The sequence below is a fragment of the Megalobrama amblycephala genome, linkage group LG3 (genome assembly GCF_018812025.1).
Source record: "Megalobrama amblycephala isolate DHTTF-2021 linkage group LG3, ASM1881202v1, whole genome shotgun sequence".
In the NCBI taxonomy this organism is placed as follows: Eukaryota; Metazoa; Chordata; class Actinopteri; order Cypriniformes; family Xenocyprididae; genus Megalobrama; species Megalobrama amblycephala.
Window position 1 is genome coordinate 38697899 of NC_063046.1, and position 23391 is coordinate 38721289.

At 39.4% G+C, this 23391-nt stretch overlaps 2 protein-coding genes and 1 long non-coding RNA gene across 6 annotated transcripts; 2 read left to right on the plus strand and 1 right to left on the minus strand.

The window, feature by feature from the left end:
- The first annotated feature begins 3105 nt into the window (after positions 1 to 3105).
- LOC125263989 (sentrin-specific protease 2-like) lies at positions 3106 to 9004 on the plus strand. Of its 4 annotated transcripts, none has more exons than XM_048183251.1 (8): positions 3106 to 4912; positions 5717 to 6671; positions 6968 to 7056; positions 7154 to 7517; positions 7925 to 8134; positions 8251 to 8330; positions 8420 to 8504; positions 8763 to 9004. In XM_048183251.1, the coding sequence occupies exons 4-8, from the start codon at positions 7389 to 7391 to the stop codon at positions 8823 to 8825; spliced, it is 567 nt and encodes a 188-aa protein (XP_048039208.1). In that variant the 5' UTR covers positions 3106 to 4912; positions 5717 to 6671; positions 6968 to 7056; positions 7154 to 7388; the 3' UTR covers positions 8826 to 9004. The 4 variants fall into 3 exon arrangements, 2 of the variants coding, with proteins under 2 accessions (XP_048039208.1, XP_048039209.1); XR_007183944.1 differs by having other exon boundaries at positions 6968 to 7517; XM_048183252.1 differs by having other exon boundaries at positions 3106 to 6671.
- Positions 9005 to 11236: 2232 nt separating this feature from the next.
- On the plus strand, positions 11237 to 14895 carry LOC125264044. The gene is made up of 4 exons (XM_048183289.1): positions 11237 to 12203; positions 12309 to 12392; positions 12861 to 12955; positions 13142 to 14895. The coding sequence occupies exons 1-4, from the start codon at positions 11237 to 11239 to the stop codon at positions 14693 to 14695; spliced, it is 2700 nt and encodes an 899-aa protein (XP_048039246.1). The 3' UTR covers positions 14696 to 14895.
- Positions 14896 to 21364: 6469 nt separating this feature from the next.
- On the minus strand, positions 21365 to 23390 carry LOC125264009. Its single transcript, XR_007183946.1, has 2 exons — positions 22943 to 23390; positions 21365 to 21819 (listed from the first exon to the last, which is right to left on the minus strand). It is a non-coding gene; the product is annotated as an uncharacterized LOC125264009 (long non-coding RNA).
- Between the last annotated feature and the right edge of the window lies 1 nt (position 23391).

Below are 23391 nucleotides of genomic sequence, written 5' to 3' on the forward strand. Positions count from 1 at the left end.
CAAATGTTCAGTGATTGTGTTTTTTGGGGGGGGATTGGTAAAAAAAAAAAAAAAAAAAAAAAAGGTTTACAGAGCTGTACCACAATTGGATAATTTTATACAGGTTAAAAATGATTTAAAATGATTTTTTAAATTGAATGACAACACAATAGTAAATACTGTAAATTAAAAACAAAACTACTTCACAAAATACTGTAAATTAAATTACAGTACTATACTGTATTACAGTACTATACTGTAAATAAAATACAGTACTGCACAAAATACAGTAAATGAAATTACAGTACTATACTTTATTACAGTACTATACTGTAACTGAAATACAGTACTGTACACAATACTGTAATTGCAAAATACAGTAACAATACTGTACAACATTTTACAGTAAATTACTGGCATCCAGCTGCCAGTAAGTTACTGTAAAATTTACAGCAATCTCTTTACAGTGTGGTTTAGTTTATGTAATGCTAAAAGTTGTAAAATATAGTTTTAAACTACCTGACAAAAGTTTGAGCACAACAACAGTGTTTGTCTTTTTACCTTTCATGTTTAGAATAAGTACAGTATGAAATTACAAATCTGAGCCAAATCAAAGTGTGAGAATTGTTTAAGAAACAATGAAATGCCTGTCAATTACTTCAAGTTTTTTTTTTTTTTTTTTTTTTTTTTAGAACACAAAAGAGTCTCTTTTTAATTAATCAGAGATTTATGTCTCTCCACTGATAGCTACAGTAAGTAATTACCACTTTCAAGCTCCAGAAAGAAAGTAAAGACTTCGTTAGAGTAATCCATGTGACTCTAGTTGTTGAACCTCAACTACATTTTTTTTTTTTTTTTTTTTTGGCTTTGTTTGCTCACACAAAAAAAAAAAAAAATTCACATTAACAGAACATGCATGCATCTGGTGCTCTTGTAAACGTGTTGGAAATGCATTTTCTGTAAATAAAGTGGCAAAAAGTGTTCTTTTTTTAATGCAAACAAAGCACTTACATTGTTACAAGTTTAAACTATGAAATTGAGGTTAAAGTTGACGATGTCTTTACTACCTTTCTGTTCCTTGAAAGTGGTAGTTGCATGGACTGTGAATGGAGGGACTGAAATCTCTGATTTCATAAAAAATATGTTTTGTGTTTGTTATCTTAAGATGAATGAAAGTCATACAGGTTTGAAACGACATGAGGGTGAGTAAATAATGACTGAATTTAAATTTTTGGATGAGCTAGCCCTTTAGTGCCAAAAATGTTTAAAGGTACACTATGTAATTTTTGCCACTCTAGTGATTAATAAATAAAATTGTATGCATCTTGCAGAAGAACATTGCAGCTGGAGCTACTCCACAGCAGTTGGTGTCTCACTTGGTCTCAAATAGTTTGAATAAGTAAACATTTATTACAGGTATACTGTACTGATTCAGGATAAGCCAAAAACATGGAAGATGTATGGTGTATTCAACCATTATATAAATGTTGTAAAAAAAGATATATAGTGTGCCTTTAAAATGCATAAGGCCATATATTTGCACAGTTTATATTTGTCAACATAACTAATTTTTACCATTTGAGCATAAAACATTTTATCTTTTTTTGTTGTTTTTTTACATGCAGGGGAACCGGATTTCTGCCATCATTCTGCAGAATAAGAAGCATGTGTACTATACGAATTCATATATAGTGCCCTCCATAAGTATCGGAACAGTAAAGACAAAATTGTTCTGTTAGCTGTGGTGTCAAGACATCTATAAATATGATTCATATGAGGCAGAGGTACAGAATGTCACATTTTATTATTGAACGTTTCAACACAAAACGTTTTACCAACCAAGTACAACACTTTTAAAGTATCAACCCTCTACCTAATGTGAGCAGAAGCATTGGGACAATTTAACTTAAAGTAAATGCTTTTGTGTAAAAGCTAATATTTAATTGTGAATCCCTTGCAAGCAATCACAGGAGTGAGTCTGTGACCCATAGACATCACCAGACTCTTGGTTTCACACATTTTCAGGCCTTTAATGCAGCCATTTTCAACAGTTGCTTCTTTCTGCCTTTAGTCTCCTCTTCAGCTGCTGAAATGCATGTTCAATAGGATCTGGAGACTGACTTGGTCAATCTAAGAACCCAAAATTTCTTTACCATGATAATCTTGACTGAGTTGGCAGTACTAGTGTTTTGAGTCATTGTCCTGTTGAGTCATTGTCCTGTCCTGTTGAGTCTGTGGCATCTTCTTGAATGCTGGTAGGCAAGACACTTTTGTACACTTCGGAATTCATTCTTCTGCTGCCATCATTGAATAACTCATCAATAAAGATGATTGAGCCTGTTCCAGAGGCAGACATGCATGCCCATGAAATGACACAACCTCCACCATGCTTTCAAGATGAGCTTGTATGCCTTGGATCATTTGCAGAATTCTCCACACTTTCTGCTTTGATCCCACTTTGATAAAGGTTAATCTTTGTCTCATCTGTCCATAAAACTCTGTTCTAAAACTCTACTGGCTCATCTCTGTGTTTTTGCAAATTCTAATGGGCTTTCCTATTTTTGGTACTGCTCAGATGTTTGATTTTGCTGTGTAGCCTCTGTAATTCTGTTGGTGAAGATTGTGAGACCATCACCCCAGCTTTCTGGAGGTTGCTGGTGATTTTACTGACAGCTATTTTAGAGGTTTTTTCATAGTCCTTGTCATTTGTCTGTCATGACCTGGTCGTTGTTGGTTGCTGAAGCTTGCCAGTGGTATCTATCTTTTTCAAGACATTCCAAGTCAATCTCCAGATTTAAATCCTATTGAAGAAGCATTTCAGCAGCTGAAGAGGAGACTAAAGGCAGAAACTCCCCAAAACAAGCAATCATTGAAAATGGCTGCATTAAAGGCCTGGAAAACCATTTCAAAGTGTGAAACCAAGAGTCTGGTGATGTCTATGGGTCACAGACTTGCTCTTGCTCTTGTGATTGATTGCAAGAGATTCACAATTAAATATTAGCTTTACACTTTTAGATTTACTTTAAGTTAAACCATCCCAATACTTCTGCTCACATTAGGTAGAGGTTTGACACTTTAAAAGTGCTGTACTTAGTTGGTAAAACATTTTGTGTTGAAACAGTCAATAATAAAATGTGACCTTCTGTACTTCTGCTTCATATGAATCATATTTATAGATGTCTTGACACCACAGCTAACAGAACAATTTTGTCATTACTGTTCCAATACTTATGGAGGGCACTGTATGCCAAATGAAAATGTTTGTTCACTGACAAATGAATGTTAGTGTCTGCCCCAAAAAATATTTAATTTAAGCTTTATGTTATTTTGTTCTGCAGAATACTGAACATGAATACACAAGAAGAAAAAGGTTCCATATTCAAAACAGCAAGAAAGTGGATTGCCCAGCAAAACTTTATGTCCGCTATGTAGTAAGGTAAGTTTTACATTAGCATGGCTTTATATATAGTTTACTTAATATGTAGACAGGAATACATCTTTAAAAATGATTCAGATATACAAAAAAAGTTTGAAATAAAAAGCAATTTCTCTTCTTTAGTAAATATTAAGTAAACTTTTTTTAATCTTTTTTTAATGTAGCTTTAAAACAGTGGGAATAGTGGGTCTCATTCACTAATTCTCATCTTAAAATGTTTATAAGGCCATTATGAGTATTTGATTTCTTTTTATTAGTTCCCATGTTTTTCAGTAGATTTAGAATGCATTTTAGAATTAAAGTTATTGATGAAAATGTTCATACACAGATTTCATGCACAAATTTGTGCATTGCTTAGTGAAAGAGACCCGGTGGTTCTCAACTGTTTTTGCTTAGTGCCCCTAGTTTGACATCAAGTGCTGATGAATCAACCTGACTACAGTTTTGTAACTACAGTATTTCTTCCATGTTTTTCATGACTCTGTATAAACAGACTCACAATTGAGAACCACAACTTTAAAGTTTATATATTTACATATTCTGTAAAATCAATTAAATTAGTGATGCATTGCATATTTCTTGTGTCGTCTAATAAAAGGGTGGTTCAACATATTGGATAATTATTGAATGGATATTATTAAACAATGTTGTTGTTCACAGATATGATCAGTTTGCTGTGACTAAAACAAGTTCTAGAACTGAAAGACAAGTGGCAATTAAGGGTGTTCTGGAGTCATTAAAAGAAAAAAACACCGTCACTTCAGAAATGATCCATGTCAAAATACCTTTGGAAGGGGCACACAAAAACCACAACACTTCACAAAACTGTCATTTCTCAAATAACATCCATTACATGGTGCGTGACAAAATACAGGAATATGTGTCACTTGGAATAACCTCAGTTCCTTTCCTGAAGAAGGTACTGAAAACGTTTGTCCAGAAAGAGCTTTCAGAAATGGGAAGCGTTCTACCACATCCACAAGACCCATCGTACTACCCTTCAAGCCATGTTATCCAAAACCATGTGCATCAAGCCTTAGTTTGTGGAAAATATTCTGGCTTTGATCAACTGCAGGTAGAAAAAAAAATTGATGAATGGAAATTAACAGATCCAAATGCCAAGTTTTTCTTTCGGAAATGTACAGAAAACAACATCGAGCAGACCGTTCTGAAGTTTGAAGTTTTATGGAGATATGGTCCTTCTTGATGCTACTTACAGAACAACCAAATATGCATTGCCCTTGTTTCTTCTTGTTGTTCGGACAAATATTGGATACAAGCCTATCGCTGAGTTTATATGTGAAAATGAGACAACTGCTGCAATAACCGAAGCCCTTAACATCTTGAAACAGTGGAATCAGCATTGGGAGCCAAAATACTTCATGCTTGATTACTCACAACAAGAATATCAAGCTTTGAAACATGTATTTCCAAATTCTCAGAACTATCTATGCTCATTCCATCGTGAGCAAGCTTGGATGCGATGGACAAGGCAAGGTGTGGATGAAATAAACTTGCATTTGTGATGTATAAAATATTGCGCTGCATTTAAAATTTACTCCTGAAAATATGGGCCAAAGTCTTGATACATGATTACAAAAAATAAAAAAATAAAAAAAAATACATTGTTGCTATTTTTCCTCATTATTAGCAGTACACCAGTTCAGAATTTACTTTCAGTAAATTCAGTAAATCTCAGTTTATTCAGGTTTTAGAAATTGCTAAGTTTGGCAATTCCCAAATTGCCATAGCCTTTCACAGCCTACTTTATTTATTAATAACAGATACTTTTGGATTCCAACAGGACAATACACCTGTTATATTATGTCTTTTTTTCTTGCAATAGCCAAGCCTGTTTATTAAAAGTTAAGTTGTATCACTTTTCCAATGACTTTTAATCTCCCATGTACTCTCCCTGACAGCCAAGAACAAGTTGTCTCTCTCTGAGCAAAATGAACTACTTGACCACCTCCGTGACATAGCTAGTGCCCCAAGTGAAGCAGCTTGTGATAGTGAGGTTGAAAGACTGAAGGAGAGCAAAGTTTACAAATCCCTTGAAGTCAAAAATTATGTTGATAAAAGGTGGTTGTGTGTTCGGGAGGTGAGGTACTGCACTGGGCGTGTTCTGTGTTCCACATTTCATGTTCAATATTTGTACATTTAGACAGGTAGAAGGTAAAAGAACAGGCAGGCATTTAGAGCACTTCCACTCAATTTGCACTTGATGTTTCTTTGTTCCGTTCTTCCTACAGAACTTACTTGTATCAAGCTAATTTCATTGTTTTTGTTGTTGTTTTCCAGAGGTGGTGTAGGGCCTATGCACCGCATGGATTCTCTGTGGCAGTTACCACCAACAATGGAGTTGAGGCACTCAATAAATCATTGAAGAGCTTCTACCTCAAATTTTCTTGCACAGGAAGTCTGTCATCTCTGCTTGAAACACTAGTATGTGAGTTTGTCCCAGAGCAGTTGCTGTCATACAGTAGACTCAACTTCATCTACAGTAGTGAATGCAAGACTTACAATCCAGCTGTTCCAGCATTTCTGAAAGACAGACCAAGAAGTTTTGTCAAACATTGCTTGAACAGTATCGAGGCAGCTTCCAGCTATTCCAAAGAACACGTAGAGGTGCTTGGAAAGGAATCTTTTAAGGTCAAGAGTGAGACAACTTCTGCATGGTATAAAGTAGAACTTGGTGACTCTGAAAAATACCCATCATGTGAATGTGTCCTCTTCAAAACAACGTTCTTACCATGCAAGCATTTCTTTGCCATTTTTAGGCACACTGACAAAACGTGGGTTGATCTTAGCCCAGAGTACCGTCAAAACCCATATGTAACTCTGGATTTCAATGTTGCTTTAACACAAGATCCCCAGAGCAATGAAATCAGCAATCAAGAAGACCTCTGCTTTGATGTTTTTGATAGTTCTGTACCATGCACGGGGAAGCAGAAAGTAAGTAGTAAGTCACAGTCATCAGGTTTAGCAGGCGATCAGTGGCATCTACGTGAAGAGCTCAAGACTTTGCACGACATTTCATATATTTGCACTGATAAAGAAGCTATCAAGAATGCATCCAGAGTTGTTCATGACCTTTGTGAGACCCTGAAATCCTGTTTACCCAAGGAAGATGGCCTGGTTCTCCAGCAGCAAGAACCTGCCAAGAAAAATCTTAGAGCTTTACCAAGTCGCTTGAAGAAAGTCAAACAAAAAACATCCAGGAAACGTAAAACAGTGGAAATAGGTGCAAATAAAGGTGTGTTTTTGACTTTCATTTACAATGTTTGTTAAAAGTGTTATATAGAATACAGAAACTAAAAATGACATTTGTCATCCTTTACTTACACTCATGTTGTTCCAATTTTAATTTGTATTCCAAAGATTATCTTGAGGGTGAGTAAAGGATGACAGAAAATTAAAAATTTTGTGAGCAATTCATCTTACCTCAAACAGTACCTGATGCTGGTATAATTTTATGGCTCATTTTTAAAATGCCTTTGTGTGTTTCTCATGTAAATGTAATGTTTTGATTTTAATTAATTTCATTATCAGAGGATACAAATATCCATAAAAAGTCAAAAACAAATATCCCAGAATCCCAGAGGACAGAAGACACAGAGATGGACAAAAACTCTGTTCAGGTAATATACACTTCTTTATCTTACTCTGTTGTTTTTACAGAAAATCTCACTTGAAATTTAGCAAGTTGTTTTGTGCATTTGCCTTGACATAAAAAAGCCATGTGGTGTGGATCTTTCTGAAGATGAATTGACACAAGCGACCACAATGACACATGGTGACAGATTTTCTCATTTGTACCATAGTGAGCACTTACCCAGGTTTTTTAGAGGTGAAATTTTATATTTATGTGATAGTAAAATTCTAACGATGTGTTTTGTAAATAAAGTTTGTCCACAGATCAAATTATTTTAGCTTGTTTTTTAAGTTTTTCTGTTCTGTTTATGTGTAGGACATGTCATCTGAGGTGAATGATACTCTTGCACTACAAGACCCAAACCAGGTGATCAGCAGAGCCTTCAAACTGTGTATTACACAGGGTGACTTGGCCACACTGAAGGAGGGTTGCTGGCTTAATGACAAGGTAAAAGTTAGAAAAATAAATTGACTATTTGCTTAAGATAAATGCCTTGGCTTATTGGGAATAATGCATCACATGTTTGTAAAGAAAAATGGGGGGGTGGGGGAAGGTTTGTCCTCAATATTTTATCAAAATTTGTATCAAAATGAATAAATTGATTCTGCACTGCACATTAGGGCTGGCTAATAACACAAATTTAATGATCAATCATTTTGATTCAGGGTTTATAAAAATGAGAATCAATTTAAAATTGAGAAATAGATATGTCTGGGGGGCTCTGATGATTTGATTTGCCAACAGTATCAACATAATCAGACAATTGTTGATCATAAAGCACTAATGCTGAATGTGACCAATGTCATGCATTCCTAATAATTTTAAATATTTTTTTTCTATCTTCTCTTTTCAAGGTTATCAACTTCTATTTGTCCTTGCTAATGAAAAGAAACAGTGATCAGCTGGGAAGCCTTAAAGTCTTCTCTTTCAGCACTTTCTTCTACTCAAAGCTTCAGAGCGGTGAAGGCCATGCAGCAGTGAAGAACTGGACAAAAACTCAGGACCTCTTCCTCTTTGATCTTGTTTTTGTTCCTTTGCACCTAGGCATGCATTGGGCTTTGGCTGTAAGTCATTTATAAGTTAGGATGCACTGTTTTATATTTACATGTTTTTGAAAAGTGTAAAACACTATTTATGATTTTCAGTTTGTCTTGTTGTCTATATTGCTTCGAACCACCAGGTAATTGATTTTAAATCCCAGACCATACAGTGCTATGACTCAATGGGTCAGAGACATGATGATATCTGTCACATGTTCTTGTGAGTGTCTTCTTATTTTTTCTGTTATTCTGTGGTTTGATCATTCATCTTTGAATATCTACATATGCATCTTCTGTTTAATTTAACAGAAAGTACCTCACAGAGGAGCACAAGGTCAAGAAAGGCTGCATCTTGGAGGCTTCCAGGTGGACCATCGGCCGAATGAGAACTTATGTATGACACCATATAATGAATTATATGGATCTTCTCTCAATTAAGTGTCATTTTAAGATTAAATATTCTGCTTAAAATTGTGTCTAGGCAATTCCTAAACAGGTGAATGGCAATGACTGTGGTGTTTTTGTCTGTAAATATGCAGACTTCCTTTCTCAAGGAAAGCCACTCACTTTCAGACAGGTACTGTTCTGTTCACACCTTTAATCCTTTAAACATTTTACTATACTCTTGATTCATTTGTCTCTTTCTCTGTAGTGTGACATTCCACTCTTCAGAAAAGTGATGGTTTGGGAGATAGTACATGAGAAGATCCTGTAAGCAGTGAATCAACTAGTTCTTCAAACATCATCAAACATCTTATGTTCTATCTGTGTAAATTAAATTGAGAATGGAATTAATTGAATAATAATTCATTCTGAATAATTTCTTTACAAGCAATTGGCTGAAAATAGAGATTAATAAAAATCTATAAAATGGCAAAATGGAGATTAATAAAAACTGAGGTTTAACTACAGATTTGTATTGTGTGATAACTCCATGATAGAATTGTAAAGTCAGTAAGCTTACTTAAGTGAAAACTGAGATAACTAAACTGTATTAAAACACTAACTGTATTAATGTAATTTTAACAGTATGAATGTAATTTGACACGAAACACCTGAGATCAGGACAGGTATTTGAAGTTATAACTGTATTAATGTAATCTGACATGAAACACCAGAGATCAGGACAGGTATTTGAAGTTATAACTGTATTAATGTAATCTGACATGAGACAGAAACTGAGTGAAGAGTTAAACTCATTTGCGTCACATTTGTGATTGTGTTCCTCTGAGAATTGAGCAGATCTCGTTTCATCATGTATCTGCAGGTGTTTTCATGCTCCATTGAGTGAAGTTTATTTATAAAATATGAGCTAAAGCCCTGATCCAATGAAAGAGCCGAAACAAAAATGACACAAAAAGGACATAATGTTACAATTATGTTTTATTGACTGAACTGTAATGAAATCAAGACTGTAAAAGCACACATATAGTCAGCAGATCTACTCTGAACACTGCTGTCTCCTCACAGTGTCTCCAGTGGACGCAGACTGGCCGCTCCGTGTGTCCTCACAGCTCACCGAGACGCTCTTCATCCACTCCTCCTCAGAGAGAGTCAGGCTGCTGCTCCAGCTGTACAGACCGTCCTTCTCCAGGAGCCCAGCGCTGCTCTCCTGAGACCTGCTGCTCCCGTCCACCTTCAGCTCAGGCTCCAGTCTGACGGGAAGCCCTTGTTGGCCACACACACCAGTGTCGCTGTGTTCAGAGAGGAGATCTCTGCGCTGGAGGGCGGCAGGACGCTCACTTTAGGAGGAGTGACGCCTGAGAGAAGCACAGAGAAATCAGTTACCAGTGGCTTTCCATTAGGATTCAAGAGAAAACTAGCAGAAATTCTCCAACAGCGAGAGAAACAACATGAAGAAAACAGTCAAAGAAAATCCCATCATTATTCGTTTAACACATTAATGCTCACAAACTCCTACACATGAAAAAAGAAAATGTTGAGAATTCATTTCACATTCTGGTAAATATGCTGATTAATTATTAAAGCTGCAGTCTGTAAGTTTGCCTCTTTGTCTCCATCTCTGTTTGAAACCTGCAATTGCAGTTATTTGTGGAATGATCTTCCTCACATGGGTTGTGCGTCGGCACGGCTCCTCAGCGCGGACGAATCTAATGTTTTGAGGTGTTTGTGTGGCTGTCAGTCACCGCACAGGAAAATGTCATCTGAACAAGTACGTAACATGTCTGCCACTTTTGTTCCGACTGAGGAAAAAAAAGTTTTACAATAAACCTTGTTACCAATGGCAGGGCTCTACAGTGCGACTGTGAAAAAGTGTTTAGAAGCTCCAGTGCGACCCGATCAGACCCGGTTCTACAGGGGTGCTAGAGGGTAGAAAAGAGGACAAACAGATTTTGCAAAAGCGATGCGTCAGTGTGTATTTGTGTTTCCAGTCTGGAGAGTGTGGAGAGAGAAGGTGTTGTTGCAGCGCTGAGCAATGTAGCCAATCACTGATGATTTCTTGAATACAGTGGCCAATCAGAGGCATTTAAGTTACACCGTTCAAAATGCTGGGGTTTTGAATACAAATTTATAAATTCGATTTTTTTTCTATTGTTTTAACAAGTTGGAAAAAGAAAATTTTGCCTGAGAAAAAAAAACAACTTTTCAGGTAATTGTGCATCAGTTTTACAAACAAGAATCTACACTTTTTTTGAGTATCTGTCTTCAGGTAAATGATCTGGAGTGTGTTTGCATATTGATCAGATGCTTCAGTGCTCTGAGAGTGTTTATAGTGAGTTTAACACTTCATCACTGACACACACAACAATCTTCATCAACATGACCTTCATCATCATCTGGACGCTCTTATACTGCTTTATACTACAAGGTGAACAGTATTTATCCAGAATAATTTAAATTATATAATTTTAACATATCTTAAAAATACGTCAAATAATATATACATGGACTAATAAATTATGTTTCATTAACGTAGTTCAGGAGGAACAAGTCAAATAACCTACCCAATCATTACGTCATCTTAATGATTACGTCATCTCAACCAGCTGTCAACAATCTGTAATCAACGTATCTACCCAATCAGCATGAGTTCAGGCCTGTATATAATCACAGTCAAAACTCACCCAAAGATCCTCGACAGTTTCCAGAATAGGTTCGCCTAAAATGTCGGAAATCGAACTCTTCCCGTCCGATGATGAGTCTCTATATTCACAGACTCTTTCGCCGAACCGCGCCATCCCAAGGAGCAGCCATGCGCCGCCAGGTGCCGTCGCTGAGTCTCCGACTCCATTGCGCGGCCGTCAGCCTATCCGCTCCACTATCCGTAGTCCAAGGCGGCTAGACCAGCCCTCTCCTCCACCGGTGAGACACACACCTTCTTCCTCATCGTCATCATCATCATCATCATCATCCTCCTACTCTATGGCTCAACCAACCATTCCTGCAATCGAGAAATGGACAGTGCTGGGATTAAGGCAAGCTCTGATCAGCGCGGATGTCCATTTCTCGAGACGGATGAATAAACCCGAGTTATATAAATTATATTCAAGCCTGCAGTCAACTTGCGCTCCCTTTAAACCCCTTTCTCCCTCTAAGAAAACGACTTCAAGCAGCAAAGGTAAAAAACCACGTACCTCTCAAACTCAGTCTTCCTCTACAGCAAGACCAGTTCAACGCCGATCGTCTGGTAAGGGCAGCGGGCCTTCAGCGAGCCTGGGCCGAGCCCCAGATTCCGCCGCTGCTACGCCGCACCCTCCTCCTTCTACTCAGCCTCTTTCCGCGGGTTTCTCCAGCACCGCCCCCCGTACGGAATTACCCGCCTCTACCAGTGGTTGTCTTCCCCCTAGCGTGAGGCTGCCTCCGCTAGCGGGGCAGGCTCAACCTGTACTGCTCACTGTCTCGAATTCTCCTCAACGTTCGTGGCCTGCGGCTCCTGACGTGAGGTTGCCTCCGCAAGAATCGCAAGCCCGAACAACTTTTCCTTCTCCTTCCCCTCTCGCTAACACTTTTCCCCAGCTGTGGCCTACAGCAGCCCCTAGCGTGAGGATGCCTCCGTTAGCGGCACAGGCCCAGCCGCTTTATTCTTTACCTCAACCTTCTCTCTCCTTCCCCGTCGCTTCCCAAGGTCCAGGTGCCATCTCAAGCGCGAGGCTGCCTCCGTTTTCAGTGTCGGCCCCGGATTTTCTCCCTCAAAACATTCTCCCTCAAGCAAAATCACAATTTTCTTTGTTCACAGCTACACCGATGCCCATTCCTCCAAACGCCATCGCTTTGGAACCGCCCCCTGTCGCCGGCAATATCAGAGCGCAGATTCTATCAGGTGCAGACATCGATCTATCATCACTCCTTTCCCTGCTTCCCCCACCTGATTCTAATCGCCAGATTAATTGTGGTGACTTTTCAGTCACTTTAAAAAATCCAAATAATTCCTCATCCCGAATCCTTTCATTTTCTGAATTTTGCATCGCATTCAGTAGATTCACCGAAATCATTTGTGCTGTTTTCCCCCATAGGAGACGCGAGCTGAATGACTATCTCGCGATAGTGGCAGAGCTCGCGTTATCCTATGGGGGATCTCATTTTTACACTTACCACAAGCTGTTTTCAGCAAAATGCGCCGTTCGTATCGCTCAGTGGAATCAGTGCCCCTACTGGGGCGCGCTGGACACTGATCTCCACAATAAAATCTTCCTGGGCGTTCGAAATATTTCCTGCGCAGTCTGTAGGTCGCTCGCCCATTCCACCATGACTTGTCCCCAAGTAAATCCGTCAATTCCTCCTATTCCAGTCCCCAACCAAGAGAAATCAACGAGTTACGTTCCACGGCCAGCTACAAACTCCGACTCATTCGGAAGAGGCGCAGCTTTTTCCTCCAGACGTCAGGTCTGCAACCACTTCAATACAGGCGGCTGCCTAAGAAATCGCTGTCGTTTTTTGCATATTTGCAATTACTGCGGCGGCGCCCACGCCCGCACTGTATGCCCTGTACAAAAATCTACCAATAAAAATTCCAAAAATTACTTGTCGACTCCTGTGAATATTTTACGTCTGTCATCTGAATTGTCTCAGCACCCCGATCCCGAATTTACCAAATATTTGCTGTCTGGTCTCGAACATGGTTTTGAACCAGGTCTAGAAAGCATTCCCTCACAAAATATGATTTGTGATAATCTTCAATCTGCTCTTACAGAACCCGACACAGTGGACGAATTGATCAATAAGGAAGTTAATTCTGGCTTCATGATCGGACCTTTTGATATTCCTCCTTTCGAACACTTTCGCATCAGCCCTATTGGAGTGGCTACAAGGAAATTCTCCGGTAAAAAACGTTTAATAATCGACCTCTCAGCCCCGCACAATTCTCCGTCTCCAAGCATAAACAGCCTCATTCCACTCGAAGAATTTTCTCTTCAGTACCATGATATTGACCAAGCAATACTGTTAATCAAAAACGCCGGTCGTGGTTCTTGGCTCGCCAAAGTCGACATTACTTCAGCATTTAAAGTGATGCCCATCCACCCAGACTCCTGGCATTTATTTGGCGTCCGTTGGCATGAAAAATATTACTTCGCCGTCCGCCTAACCTTCGGCTGCAAAAGCAGCCCCAAGATTTTTGACATGCTGTCAGAAGCAATTTGCTGGATTCTTTCCAACAACTACGCAATTCCTTACCTTATTCACCTGCTCGACGACTTCTTAATAATTTCGCCTCCTGATGCCATCCCAGCAGCGCATCTCACTACAGTCCAAAAGGTTTTTTCCGAGCTGGGAGTTCCGATCGCCCAGGACAAAACCAGTGGCCCAGCCACGTCCATCGAATTCCTGGGCATCAGTCTGGACACCGTCAAATTCCAGGCCTCTCTACCGAAAGAGAAAATCGACAGAATAATTCTGGTCTCTTCCACGTTGCTAGACAGCCCAAGTTGCTCAAAGCGCGAACTTCTGTCTCTGCTCGGCCACCTAAACTTCGCTATGCGTATAATCCCGCAAGGCCGCCCTTTCATCTCGCATCTTCTCTCTCTCGCATCCTCCGTCGCTGCGTTAGAAGACCAAATCTCCCTAACTAATCCATGCCGTGACGAACTAAAATTATGGATAACCTTCCTTAAACAGTGGAACGGATTATCTTTTTTCTATAATACGTTGGTGTCCCTTCCAATCGATATTCAGCTCTACACCGACGCAGCTCCCTCCATTGGCTTTGGGGGATTTTATCAAGGCCGTTGGTTCGCATCTACTTGGCCACCTCAGCTCTTAGATGCGACGCATTTCCCAGCCTCTTCAGCGTTGTTTGAACTTTATCCTCTCGTCGTCGCAGCTTTTCTATGGGGGAAAGAATGGTCCACAAACAACATAATCGTCTACTGCGACAATGAAGCAACGGTGCATTGCATTAATAAAACCCGCTCGCATGCACCAGCTATGATGCCACTCCTAAGACGCCTTATTTGGATAGCAGCTTGCGATCAATTTATCATAACAGCTAAGCACGTACCCGGGTCAAAAAATGAAATTGCTGACTCTCTCTCACGCTTTGCTTTCCAGAAATTCAGACAGCTGGCTCCAGAAGCGGACCCCAACCCGACGCCAGTACCTCACTATTCAGAATTAATCTTCCCATAAACCACTCTATGAGACCACTGCTTGACGCTTCTCTCAATTCGATCTTTGAAGCTTTTTCCCCACGAACCCTCCAATCATATTTAACAGCTTGGAGATGTTTTAAAACTTTTCATCTAATTTTTAACTTGCCGTTCCCAGATTTCTCTCTGCTCACCATTACGTCTTTCATCTCTTACCTCAACACAGCCAAGAGCCTCCAGGTTGGTTCCATTAAAGGCTATTTAAGTGGAATCCAGTTTTTTCACAAATTAATTTTCGGCTCACCCTCCTGTGAAATAACAAACTCGCAGACATCACTGCTTATTAAAGGCATCCAAAAAACCCATCCTACCCGCCCAGATGTTAGACAACCTCTAACATTAGACTTACTCACCAGATGTATCCGTACTCTCCGTCTAGGATACCATTCTATTAACACCGCTCGCACTTTGGATGCCATGTTCATTTTGGCTTTTTTCGGTTTCCTCAGATGCTCTGAACTCGCCATTACCTCCAATTTTAATCCTAAAATCCACCCCACCATTTCAGATCTATGCTTGTTAGACAATGAAACCTTCTCCTACTTTATCAAACAGAGTAAAACTGACCAGACCAAAAAAGGCCATTTCATTTACATCTTCAACCTCCAATCACCTATACAACCATACCAAACTCTCCAGTCCTACCTCCATTTCAAGAATTCACAAACCAAATCCCCTTCAGATCCACTCTTTACAGATGATTCAAACCACCCAGTCACACGTTTTTGGTTTCAAAAACATCTCAAATTGATCTTGATCCAATCTGGCATCCCAGCGGAACACTTTTCAAGCCACTCTTTTCGCATAGGAGCGGCGACCACAGCTGCCCAAAAAGGTCTCTCCCAGCAACAGATCCAAGCTCTCGGTCGTTGGTCATCCGAAGCCTTCAAAAGCTACATCAGATCTAACCGCTTCCACATCAAAAAAGCACACCAAACCCTCATCAGTTAAACCAACTCGCTAAAACCTTCTCGTGGGGCTTACCCATCCGATCGCAGTGAGTATTGAACTCCCGTCGGATGCCGCAAGAGCCCCAATCTAAAATTTCTAAACGTCCACCCACCATCAGCAGGGGTTAACCGTCCGATCGCAGTGAGTATTGAACTCCCGTCGGATGCTGCAAGAGCCCCAATCTAAAAATTTCTAAACGTCCACCCACCATCAGCAGGGGTTAACCGTCCGATCGCAGTGAGTATTGAACTCCCGTCGGATGCCGCAAGAGCCCCAATCTAAAATTTCTAAACGTCCACCCACCATCAGCAGGGGTTAACCGTCCGATCGCAGTGAGTATTGAACTCCCGTCGGATGCCGCAAGAGCCCCAATCTAAAATTTCTAAACGTCCACCCACCATCAGCAGGGGTTAACCGTCCGATCGCAGTGAGTATTGAACTCCCGTCGGATGCCGCAAGAGCCCCAATCTAAAATTTCTAAACGTCCACCCACCGTCAGCAGGGGTTAACCGTCCGATCGCAGTGAGTATTGAACTCCCGTCGGATGCTGCAAGAGCCCCAATCCAAAATTTCTAAACGTCCACCCACCATCAGCAGGGGTTAACCGTCCGATCGCAGTGAGTATTGAACTCCCGTCGGATGCCGCAAGAGCCCCAATCTAAAATTTCTAAACGTCCACCCACCATCAGCAGGGGTTAACCGTCCGATCGCAGTGAGTATTGAACTCCCGTCGGATGCTGCAAGAGCCCCAATCCAAAATTTCTAAACGTCCACCCACCATCAGCAGGGGTTAACCGTCCGATCGCAGTGAGTATTGAACTCCCGTCAGATAGAACCTTCTCGATCACGCAGACAGCTTTCTCCTTGCAAACATCAGCCTTATTTCTATTTTTTTTTTGGGGGGGGGTCACAGTTTCAGTTTTCGGCTGCTGTCCGTAGTTAACTCTCGCTTTTTGGGGGGTACTCTGTGTTCGGGCCGATTACCGAGCTCGGAGCCCTCTCCCCGGACAGCACGCCAAATACGTTTACCAATTTATTTACCTGACTTATTTGTAAGTGTGAACTCGTGAAATTATGTTTCATTAACGTAGTTCAGGAGGAACAAGTCAAATAACCTACCCAATCATTACGTCATCTTAATGATTACGTCATCTCAACCAGCTGTCAACAATCTGTAATCAACGTATCTACCCAATCAGCATGAGTTCAGGCCTGTATATAATCACAGTCAAAACTCACCCAAAGATCCTCGACAGTTTCCAGAATCCCTCCACCACCCCGTCTCCTCACACTCTCTGGGTTACTTCATATAATCTAAAAGGGGGGGGGGTACTCTGTGTTCGGGCCGATTACCGAGCTCGGAGCCCTCTCCCCGGACAGCACGCCAAATACGTTTACCAATTTATTTACCTGACTTATTTGTAAGTGTGAACTCGTGAAATGATTTGTTTTTCAGGCTGTAGAGCTCAGATCACAGTGACTCAGACTCCTGCAGTGAAAACTGTTAAACCAGGAGAAACTGTTGAGATGAGTTGTAAATTCAGTACTGCTCCATACTGCAGCCCACCATGTGTGTCCTGGTACTTACAGAAACCTGGAGAAGCTCCTAAACTCCTGATTTATTGGACCAAAAGCCTCCAGTCAGGAACTCCATCTAGATTCAGTGGCAGTGGATCTAACAGTGATTTCACTCTGACCATCAGTGGAGTCCAGACTGAAGATGCTGGACATTATTACTGTCAGAGTTTCCACTATCCAAACAGTCAACGTGTGTTCACACAGTGATAAAGAGTCGTACAAAAACCTCCGTCAGTCAGAGTCACAGTGACTGAACTGATACTGCAGCTGCTCACACACTTTCACACACTTTCACACACACTCAACAGCAGAAGGTTTTCAAACACACAGATCTAAAATCTTCTACAAATGTTTCTTTCTCATAAACTTTCATCAATCAAGTCAGCAGACCAAACACATCTGAAACCAGACAAAAAAGACCTGATGGACTCATAGATTTCTGGTTTATACTTCATAGTATTCAGTAGGTTCTCCTCATATTTTGATCAATGAATTTCCATGACTTTTCCGGTCTTCTGTCATCATAAAAATCATATTTTCACTCATTCATTCACATTCGCAAATTCTAACCAATGAAATATTTAGTGCTGGCTAACATTGGCTTTGTTTTACATTTACAAACTTCTATCTTCTGTTCCTGATTAATGGTTTTTGCTGCCCCCTGTTGGTCATTGGTCTCATGTGCACCACATATTCACAACACATGCTCAAACAAAAATGAAGACATTTTTCAAAATTATGCAGTAGAAATGAAAATCATACAGGTTTTAAACATGCAAATGAGGGAGAGTAACATATTTTTAGGTTAAAGCTGCAGTCTGTAACTTTTTTGGTTAAAATGATCCAAAATCAATTTATTAGCAAGTACATAACTAGCCAGTGTTCAAAACTATCTCATTATCTGAGCTTGATTCACAACGGTAAGCTTGTAATAATGTTTTATAATAAGAGTGACCTGGTTGTCAGCAAATCATTTTTAAAATTGAACATTGGTCTGGGGAGTTTGCTATGTATTTCCTACTGCACAAGAGGCGTGATCAACGAGCATTATTCACGCAATTGGATAGTCCTTCAACCAATCAGATCAACGATCCGGGTGACGTACTTTTGCAGAGCGATGCGAAAACTCCAGACAGGTTTAGTTTGTATTGGTTTGTAGCATTGATCAGCGGTTTGCAGAAGCAGCAATGGCATCGAGCGACTTTTGCAGGTTGTGCAAAAAACATGAAAGTGAGTGGCATTTACACCCAGTCGAGTGATTTGTTTGCTAAACTAAAGAAGTCATTTAGCATCGTTGAGAGGTTAAAAGGAATTGGATTGACGGTCGTGCGAGAGACATCATCGTGTTAAACCCGCTCAGAGCCACAGAAAGAGCTCTGTACCCGCCAATAGCAAGCAAGGTGAATAAGCCAGTCTGTGATTGGTTCCCGCAAAAGTGTAACAGATGCAGCAGAAATGAATGTACGAGTTTCCAGACTGAGTTGCCGGGCGAAATCAAATCACCGGCAGATCAGGCTGGGTTTACCCAGTCTAGTGACCTGGTGGATTTCCGTTGGAAATTTGAGCATGCAGCAGTTCGTCTGTGCGTCATTATGTCATGTCCGTAAACAGAAAGGAGGAGTCCAGGCTAGTTGGTTTTATCATGTGAGGATGCTGCTTGTAGCAGATCATTTATAGCCTGTTCTCACAGCAGCTGAAATAATTAAACTTATCATTTTGATGGTGGATTGTAGTCTAGAAAGATGCAAATGACAGTCATCAGTGACAACTGGAGATTCACCTGTAGTCAAAAAGCAAAAGACTTTGGACTGTGGAGTGGATACAGAAATTGAAATCATAGTCACACAATGCTGATGTTATTAACATTAACAATTTGAGAACAAAGTATAACAGTAATAATAATTTGCACAGTTTGGCGTGATCCGAGCTAAACGATTGTTAGATTTAATAACCATTGGCAGTGTGATTTGATACTTTTTTCCTCAGTTGTTCAGAACAAAAGTGGCAGAAATGTTACTTACTTGTTCAGATGATATTTTCGTCGTCAATAAAAAATAATTTATATAATCAAGCTGTAAAAAAGCTTTGTTTGGAACAGAGGTGCGTGTGACGTCACATGGGCACAATCATTTGCATACGACTGCCTGTAGAGCAAAACAACACATACTTCTACATCATCACATCATTGGCCCCGCCCACTGGTGTTCAGTCGATCAGCAGCGAGTGGATCTAAAGTAGGCCGAGATGTTTATGATAAGATTAATAATAACAAGATTGAGATGTCACACAGATGTTGTGCTGTTCCTGTCTGTGGAAAAACATCATCTTTGCATAAGCTGCTGAAGGGTCCTGATGTCAGAGAAAAATGGATTCAGTTTATTTTAACAAACGTCCTATAGTCACATCAGCGCTGACTTGTTTGTATTGTACATTTTACCAGCGACTGTTGTGATTGATGGTAAAAATCAACCTAAGAAGGACCAAACCAATTCCTCAACACCACAACAAAGAGACTTCCATGTGGGATCAAAGAAATCTCATGGAAAATACTGATAAACTAAGAAGCTTTGAGTGTGTTGACGTCCAAGAGAAAATACATCATTCACCTCTCTGTGTTTAAAGTCACTGAGAAATCAAAATGGACAATTATTGTTTTTATGGAATGTTGCAGTATTTATTATAAATGATTTATCAATGTACATCATTATTTGTTAATATTCAGCTAAATTTTTAAAGTTCACACTTATATTTGATGTTGTGATTGACAGGATGAGATGAACGAGCTCCTCCTGAACCTTCATTTAGAGCCTCATTTAAATACAGAATGAGTTCATTTGCATATTGATCAGATGCTTCAGTGCTCTGAGAGTGTTTATAGTGCTGTGAGTTTAACACTTCATCACTGACACACACAACAATCTTCATCAACATGACCTTCATCATCATCTTCATCTGGACTCTCACAGCGTTTGCTCAAGGTTTGTGGAGCACAAGTTTGATATCAATTCATTTCTTCAAGTATATTGTCAAAGTTTTGAGTTGATTTTCTTCTTGTTGTGTGTTTCAGAGTGTAGAGGACAGATCACCGTCACTCAGAGTCCCTCAATGACAGCAGCTCAACCAGGACAAACTGTGAACATCAACTGTAAAACCAGCACAGATGTGTACATTTCTACAGTATCGGGGTGGTTGGGGGGTGCTATAAGTAAAACTTACTATTTCAGCTGGTACTTACAGAAACCTGGAGAAGCTCTTAAACTCCTGATTTATAAAGCAAACCTTCTCCAGTCAGGAACTCCATCTAGAGTCAGAGGCAGTAGTTCATCTGCAAGTGATTTCACTCTGACCATCAGTGGAGTCCAGACTGAAGATGCTGGACATTATTACTGTCAGAGTTTCCATTGCAGAACAAATTCTAATGGTGATTGTGTGGGTGACTATGTGTTCACACAGTGATAAAGAGTCGAACAAAAACCTCCGTCAGTCAGAGTCACAGTGACTGAACTGATACTGCAGCTGCTCACACACTTTCACACACTTTCACACACAGAGGACAAACACAGGAACTACACATGTGCTCAAAACTGACTTATGACTGAAATCAGCTCTATTAGACTGTGATCTGTCCTGTGACAGACGGGTTTGACTCAAATATGCTCAGAATCAGAGAAAACAGAGTGTGTAAATTAATATGTAGATTCATATGTTGTTTTGTTTTTGTACATTAAACTACACTAAAGTCATGGTGTATCAGTAACATGCAGATGTTTTTCAAGCAGCTCCTTCATCTAAAGCTGTTTATAAATGTATTACTCATAACTCATTTCTCATGAGCAGAAGTGAAAGTGTTCCAGTTGAGAGCGTTGAACCAATCAAAGAGTGAAACTGTGAGTTTGAGGTGAAAATCACATTTGCATTGGCAGGTTTAGTGATTGTGATCCTCTCAGAATAGAGCAGCTCCGTCTCCAGTGACCATGTTCAAACCCCAAGAGCTTCATTTGACATTTCCTGCTAAATGCAGCTGTTCTCAACTATTACAATCAATCAAAAGCAGCTGAAACTTTAGTGCAGGACTTTGAATGAACGACACACTGATCAATGATGTAGTCCGACACAAATGTAACGCGTTCAGAAGCTTTATTGAATGAACAGCAATGGCAGCACATTGAAAGACTGCTTCAGTATTGAGCTGTAAATCACGTGACTGCTGTGAATCCTGCCGGACGCTCAGATACGGCTCGTCTGGACCGGAGAAACATCAGCACTGGGAGCTCTTGAGGAACGAGGCCTCGTGATCAGCTCCGTCATGTCTTACTCTGCAGACGAAGCGATCCGCGCCTTCCCAGCGTGCTTTGCTGAGGCTCAGGACGCTGCTGCGGCTGTAGCGTCCGTCCCGCTCGCTCTCTGCGCTGGTCTGAACCCCCTCGGTGACCTCTGACCCGTCCAGCGTCCAGCTCACCGTCGCCCCCTGTGGAGAGTAAGAGCTGAGCAGGCAGAGCAGTGCGGCTGAGTCTCCAGAGATCTGCAGAGAAGAGGGCGGCAGCAGAGACACGGAGGGCTTCACTGCGGGACCAGCTGCACAAACACACACAAACACAAAAAGTTACATTTTAAATGATCCCCAGAATGATTTTGAAAAACAATGTCCAAGTAAATTAATATTTAAATTGTCATGTCATTATAAGAAAACAAATTTAAATGATCATTTCAATATTAATTGTATTTTGACAATATTCTGATATTCAAACATCAGATTCAAATTTGATATTTTAAATAGTTTAAAAGACAAATTTTCAAAATGCTCTTCAACTAAGTTTCTTTTTGTCTGATGACCCCAGCAAAATTATATTTTGTCCATATTATAAAACGTTTGTTTCATGCATTTAAAAAACCCTTAATTGTTAAATTTACCAAGAATTACAGACAAAATTATGTATAAATCAAGAAATAATTGAATAATTTTAAAGTACTGTGAATACATGAAATGAACAAAATGTTAGCAATATGTTAAATTATTCATGTAAAATGAAAAAACTATATTCATTTGATTTTTTTCAGAAGTTACAGAACATTTTAATCTCAATCTATTTTTTTTTTAAATTGTCCACATGAAAAATCATTAATATATTGTGATTTCTTCATAAGATTTAGAAAAAAAATTCAGTATTAATTATATTTTTTAAAATATTCTTCATATTTTGATACAATCATAATTTTCAGCAGTTTCAATTATACATTTTCAAAAAATTCTTCTGTTAAGACCATAATCATCATTAAACTTAATAGTTTAAATAATTAATTTTTAAAATGTTCATTAACTAAATTTGTCTTTGTCTGATGATGACGCACAATTAGATTTATTTTGTCTGTATTATTGAACTTTGGTGTCATGACTTTAAAAAACCCTTTATTGTTAAACTTACCATTAATTATGGACAATAATTATCAATAATAATTGAATATATCAAAAAATACTGCCATCCACACATTAAAATAAAATGTCACCAGTAAGTTAAATTATTCATGTAGAATGAAAAATGACGTGAATGATGAAAAAAATAAATATTGCAATTATAAAACTTTTTAAAAACCCATTTTTTTGTAATAAATAAATAAATAATCTTGTTAACGAAAAATAAAATAAAACTAAATCATTAAAATATCATACATTTTTTTAGATAATTTAAGAAAGACTTACTTCTGATCACCAGTTCAGTTCCTCCACCGAAAGTCCTCCACAGTGCTTCATTCTAGTGAAAGCGTCGTACAAAAACCTCCGTCACACTCAAATGAACACAAACTCCAGCAGAGAAAGAGACGAACGACACTCACACACACTGATATGAGACTCAACAGCAGCTCTTCTCAACATTAAATAATGATTATTGGACTGAAGTGACTTTCACAGAAACAGCCTCATCATCTCTAAATGTCTCTTGATGCATGAAAACTATTAAATCTGAATAAATAATATAATCAGAAAGACTCTGTACTGATCATCACACATCTGAACTGTGAGTTTCTAAATGATCATGTATTTCTCAAAGCATTTTAATAAGTTTTGATGACCTGTGACCTCTGGAATGACCTTTGACCTCTCATGGAGTTCACAGTGAAATACTTGTTTCTTTAGAGATTCAACTCTGT

Bases quoted from the DNA above. Each gene is read 5' to 3' on its own strand.
- LOC125263989 (XM_048183252.1), top strand. From the start codon at position 7,389: ATGTCATCTGAGGTGAATGATACTCTTGCACTACAAGACCCAAACCAG. The intron at 8,331-8,419 runs GTGAGTGTCTTC...TTAATTTAACAG, and splicing joins GATATCTGTCACATGTTCTT to AAAGTACCTCACAGAGGAGC. The intron at 8,505-8,762 runs GTATGACACCAT...CTTTCTCTGTAG, and splicing joins TCGGCCGAATGAGAACTTAT to TGTGACATTCCACTCTTCAG.
- LOC125264044 (XM_048183289.1), top strand. From the start codon at position 11,237: ATGTCGGAAATCGAACTCTTCCCGTCCGATGATGAGTCTCTATATTCA. The intron at 12,393-12,860 runs GTGCAGACATCG...CTCCTATTCCAG, and splicing joins CAGAGCGCAGATTCTATCAG to TCCCCAACCAAGAGAAATCA. The intron at 12,956-13,141 runs GTCTGCAACCAC...GAATTGTCTCAG, and splicing joins CTTTTTCCTCCAGACGTCAG to CACCCCGATCCCGAATTTAC.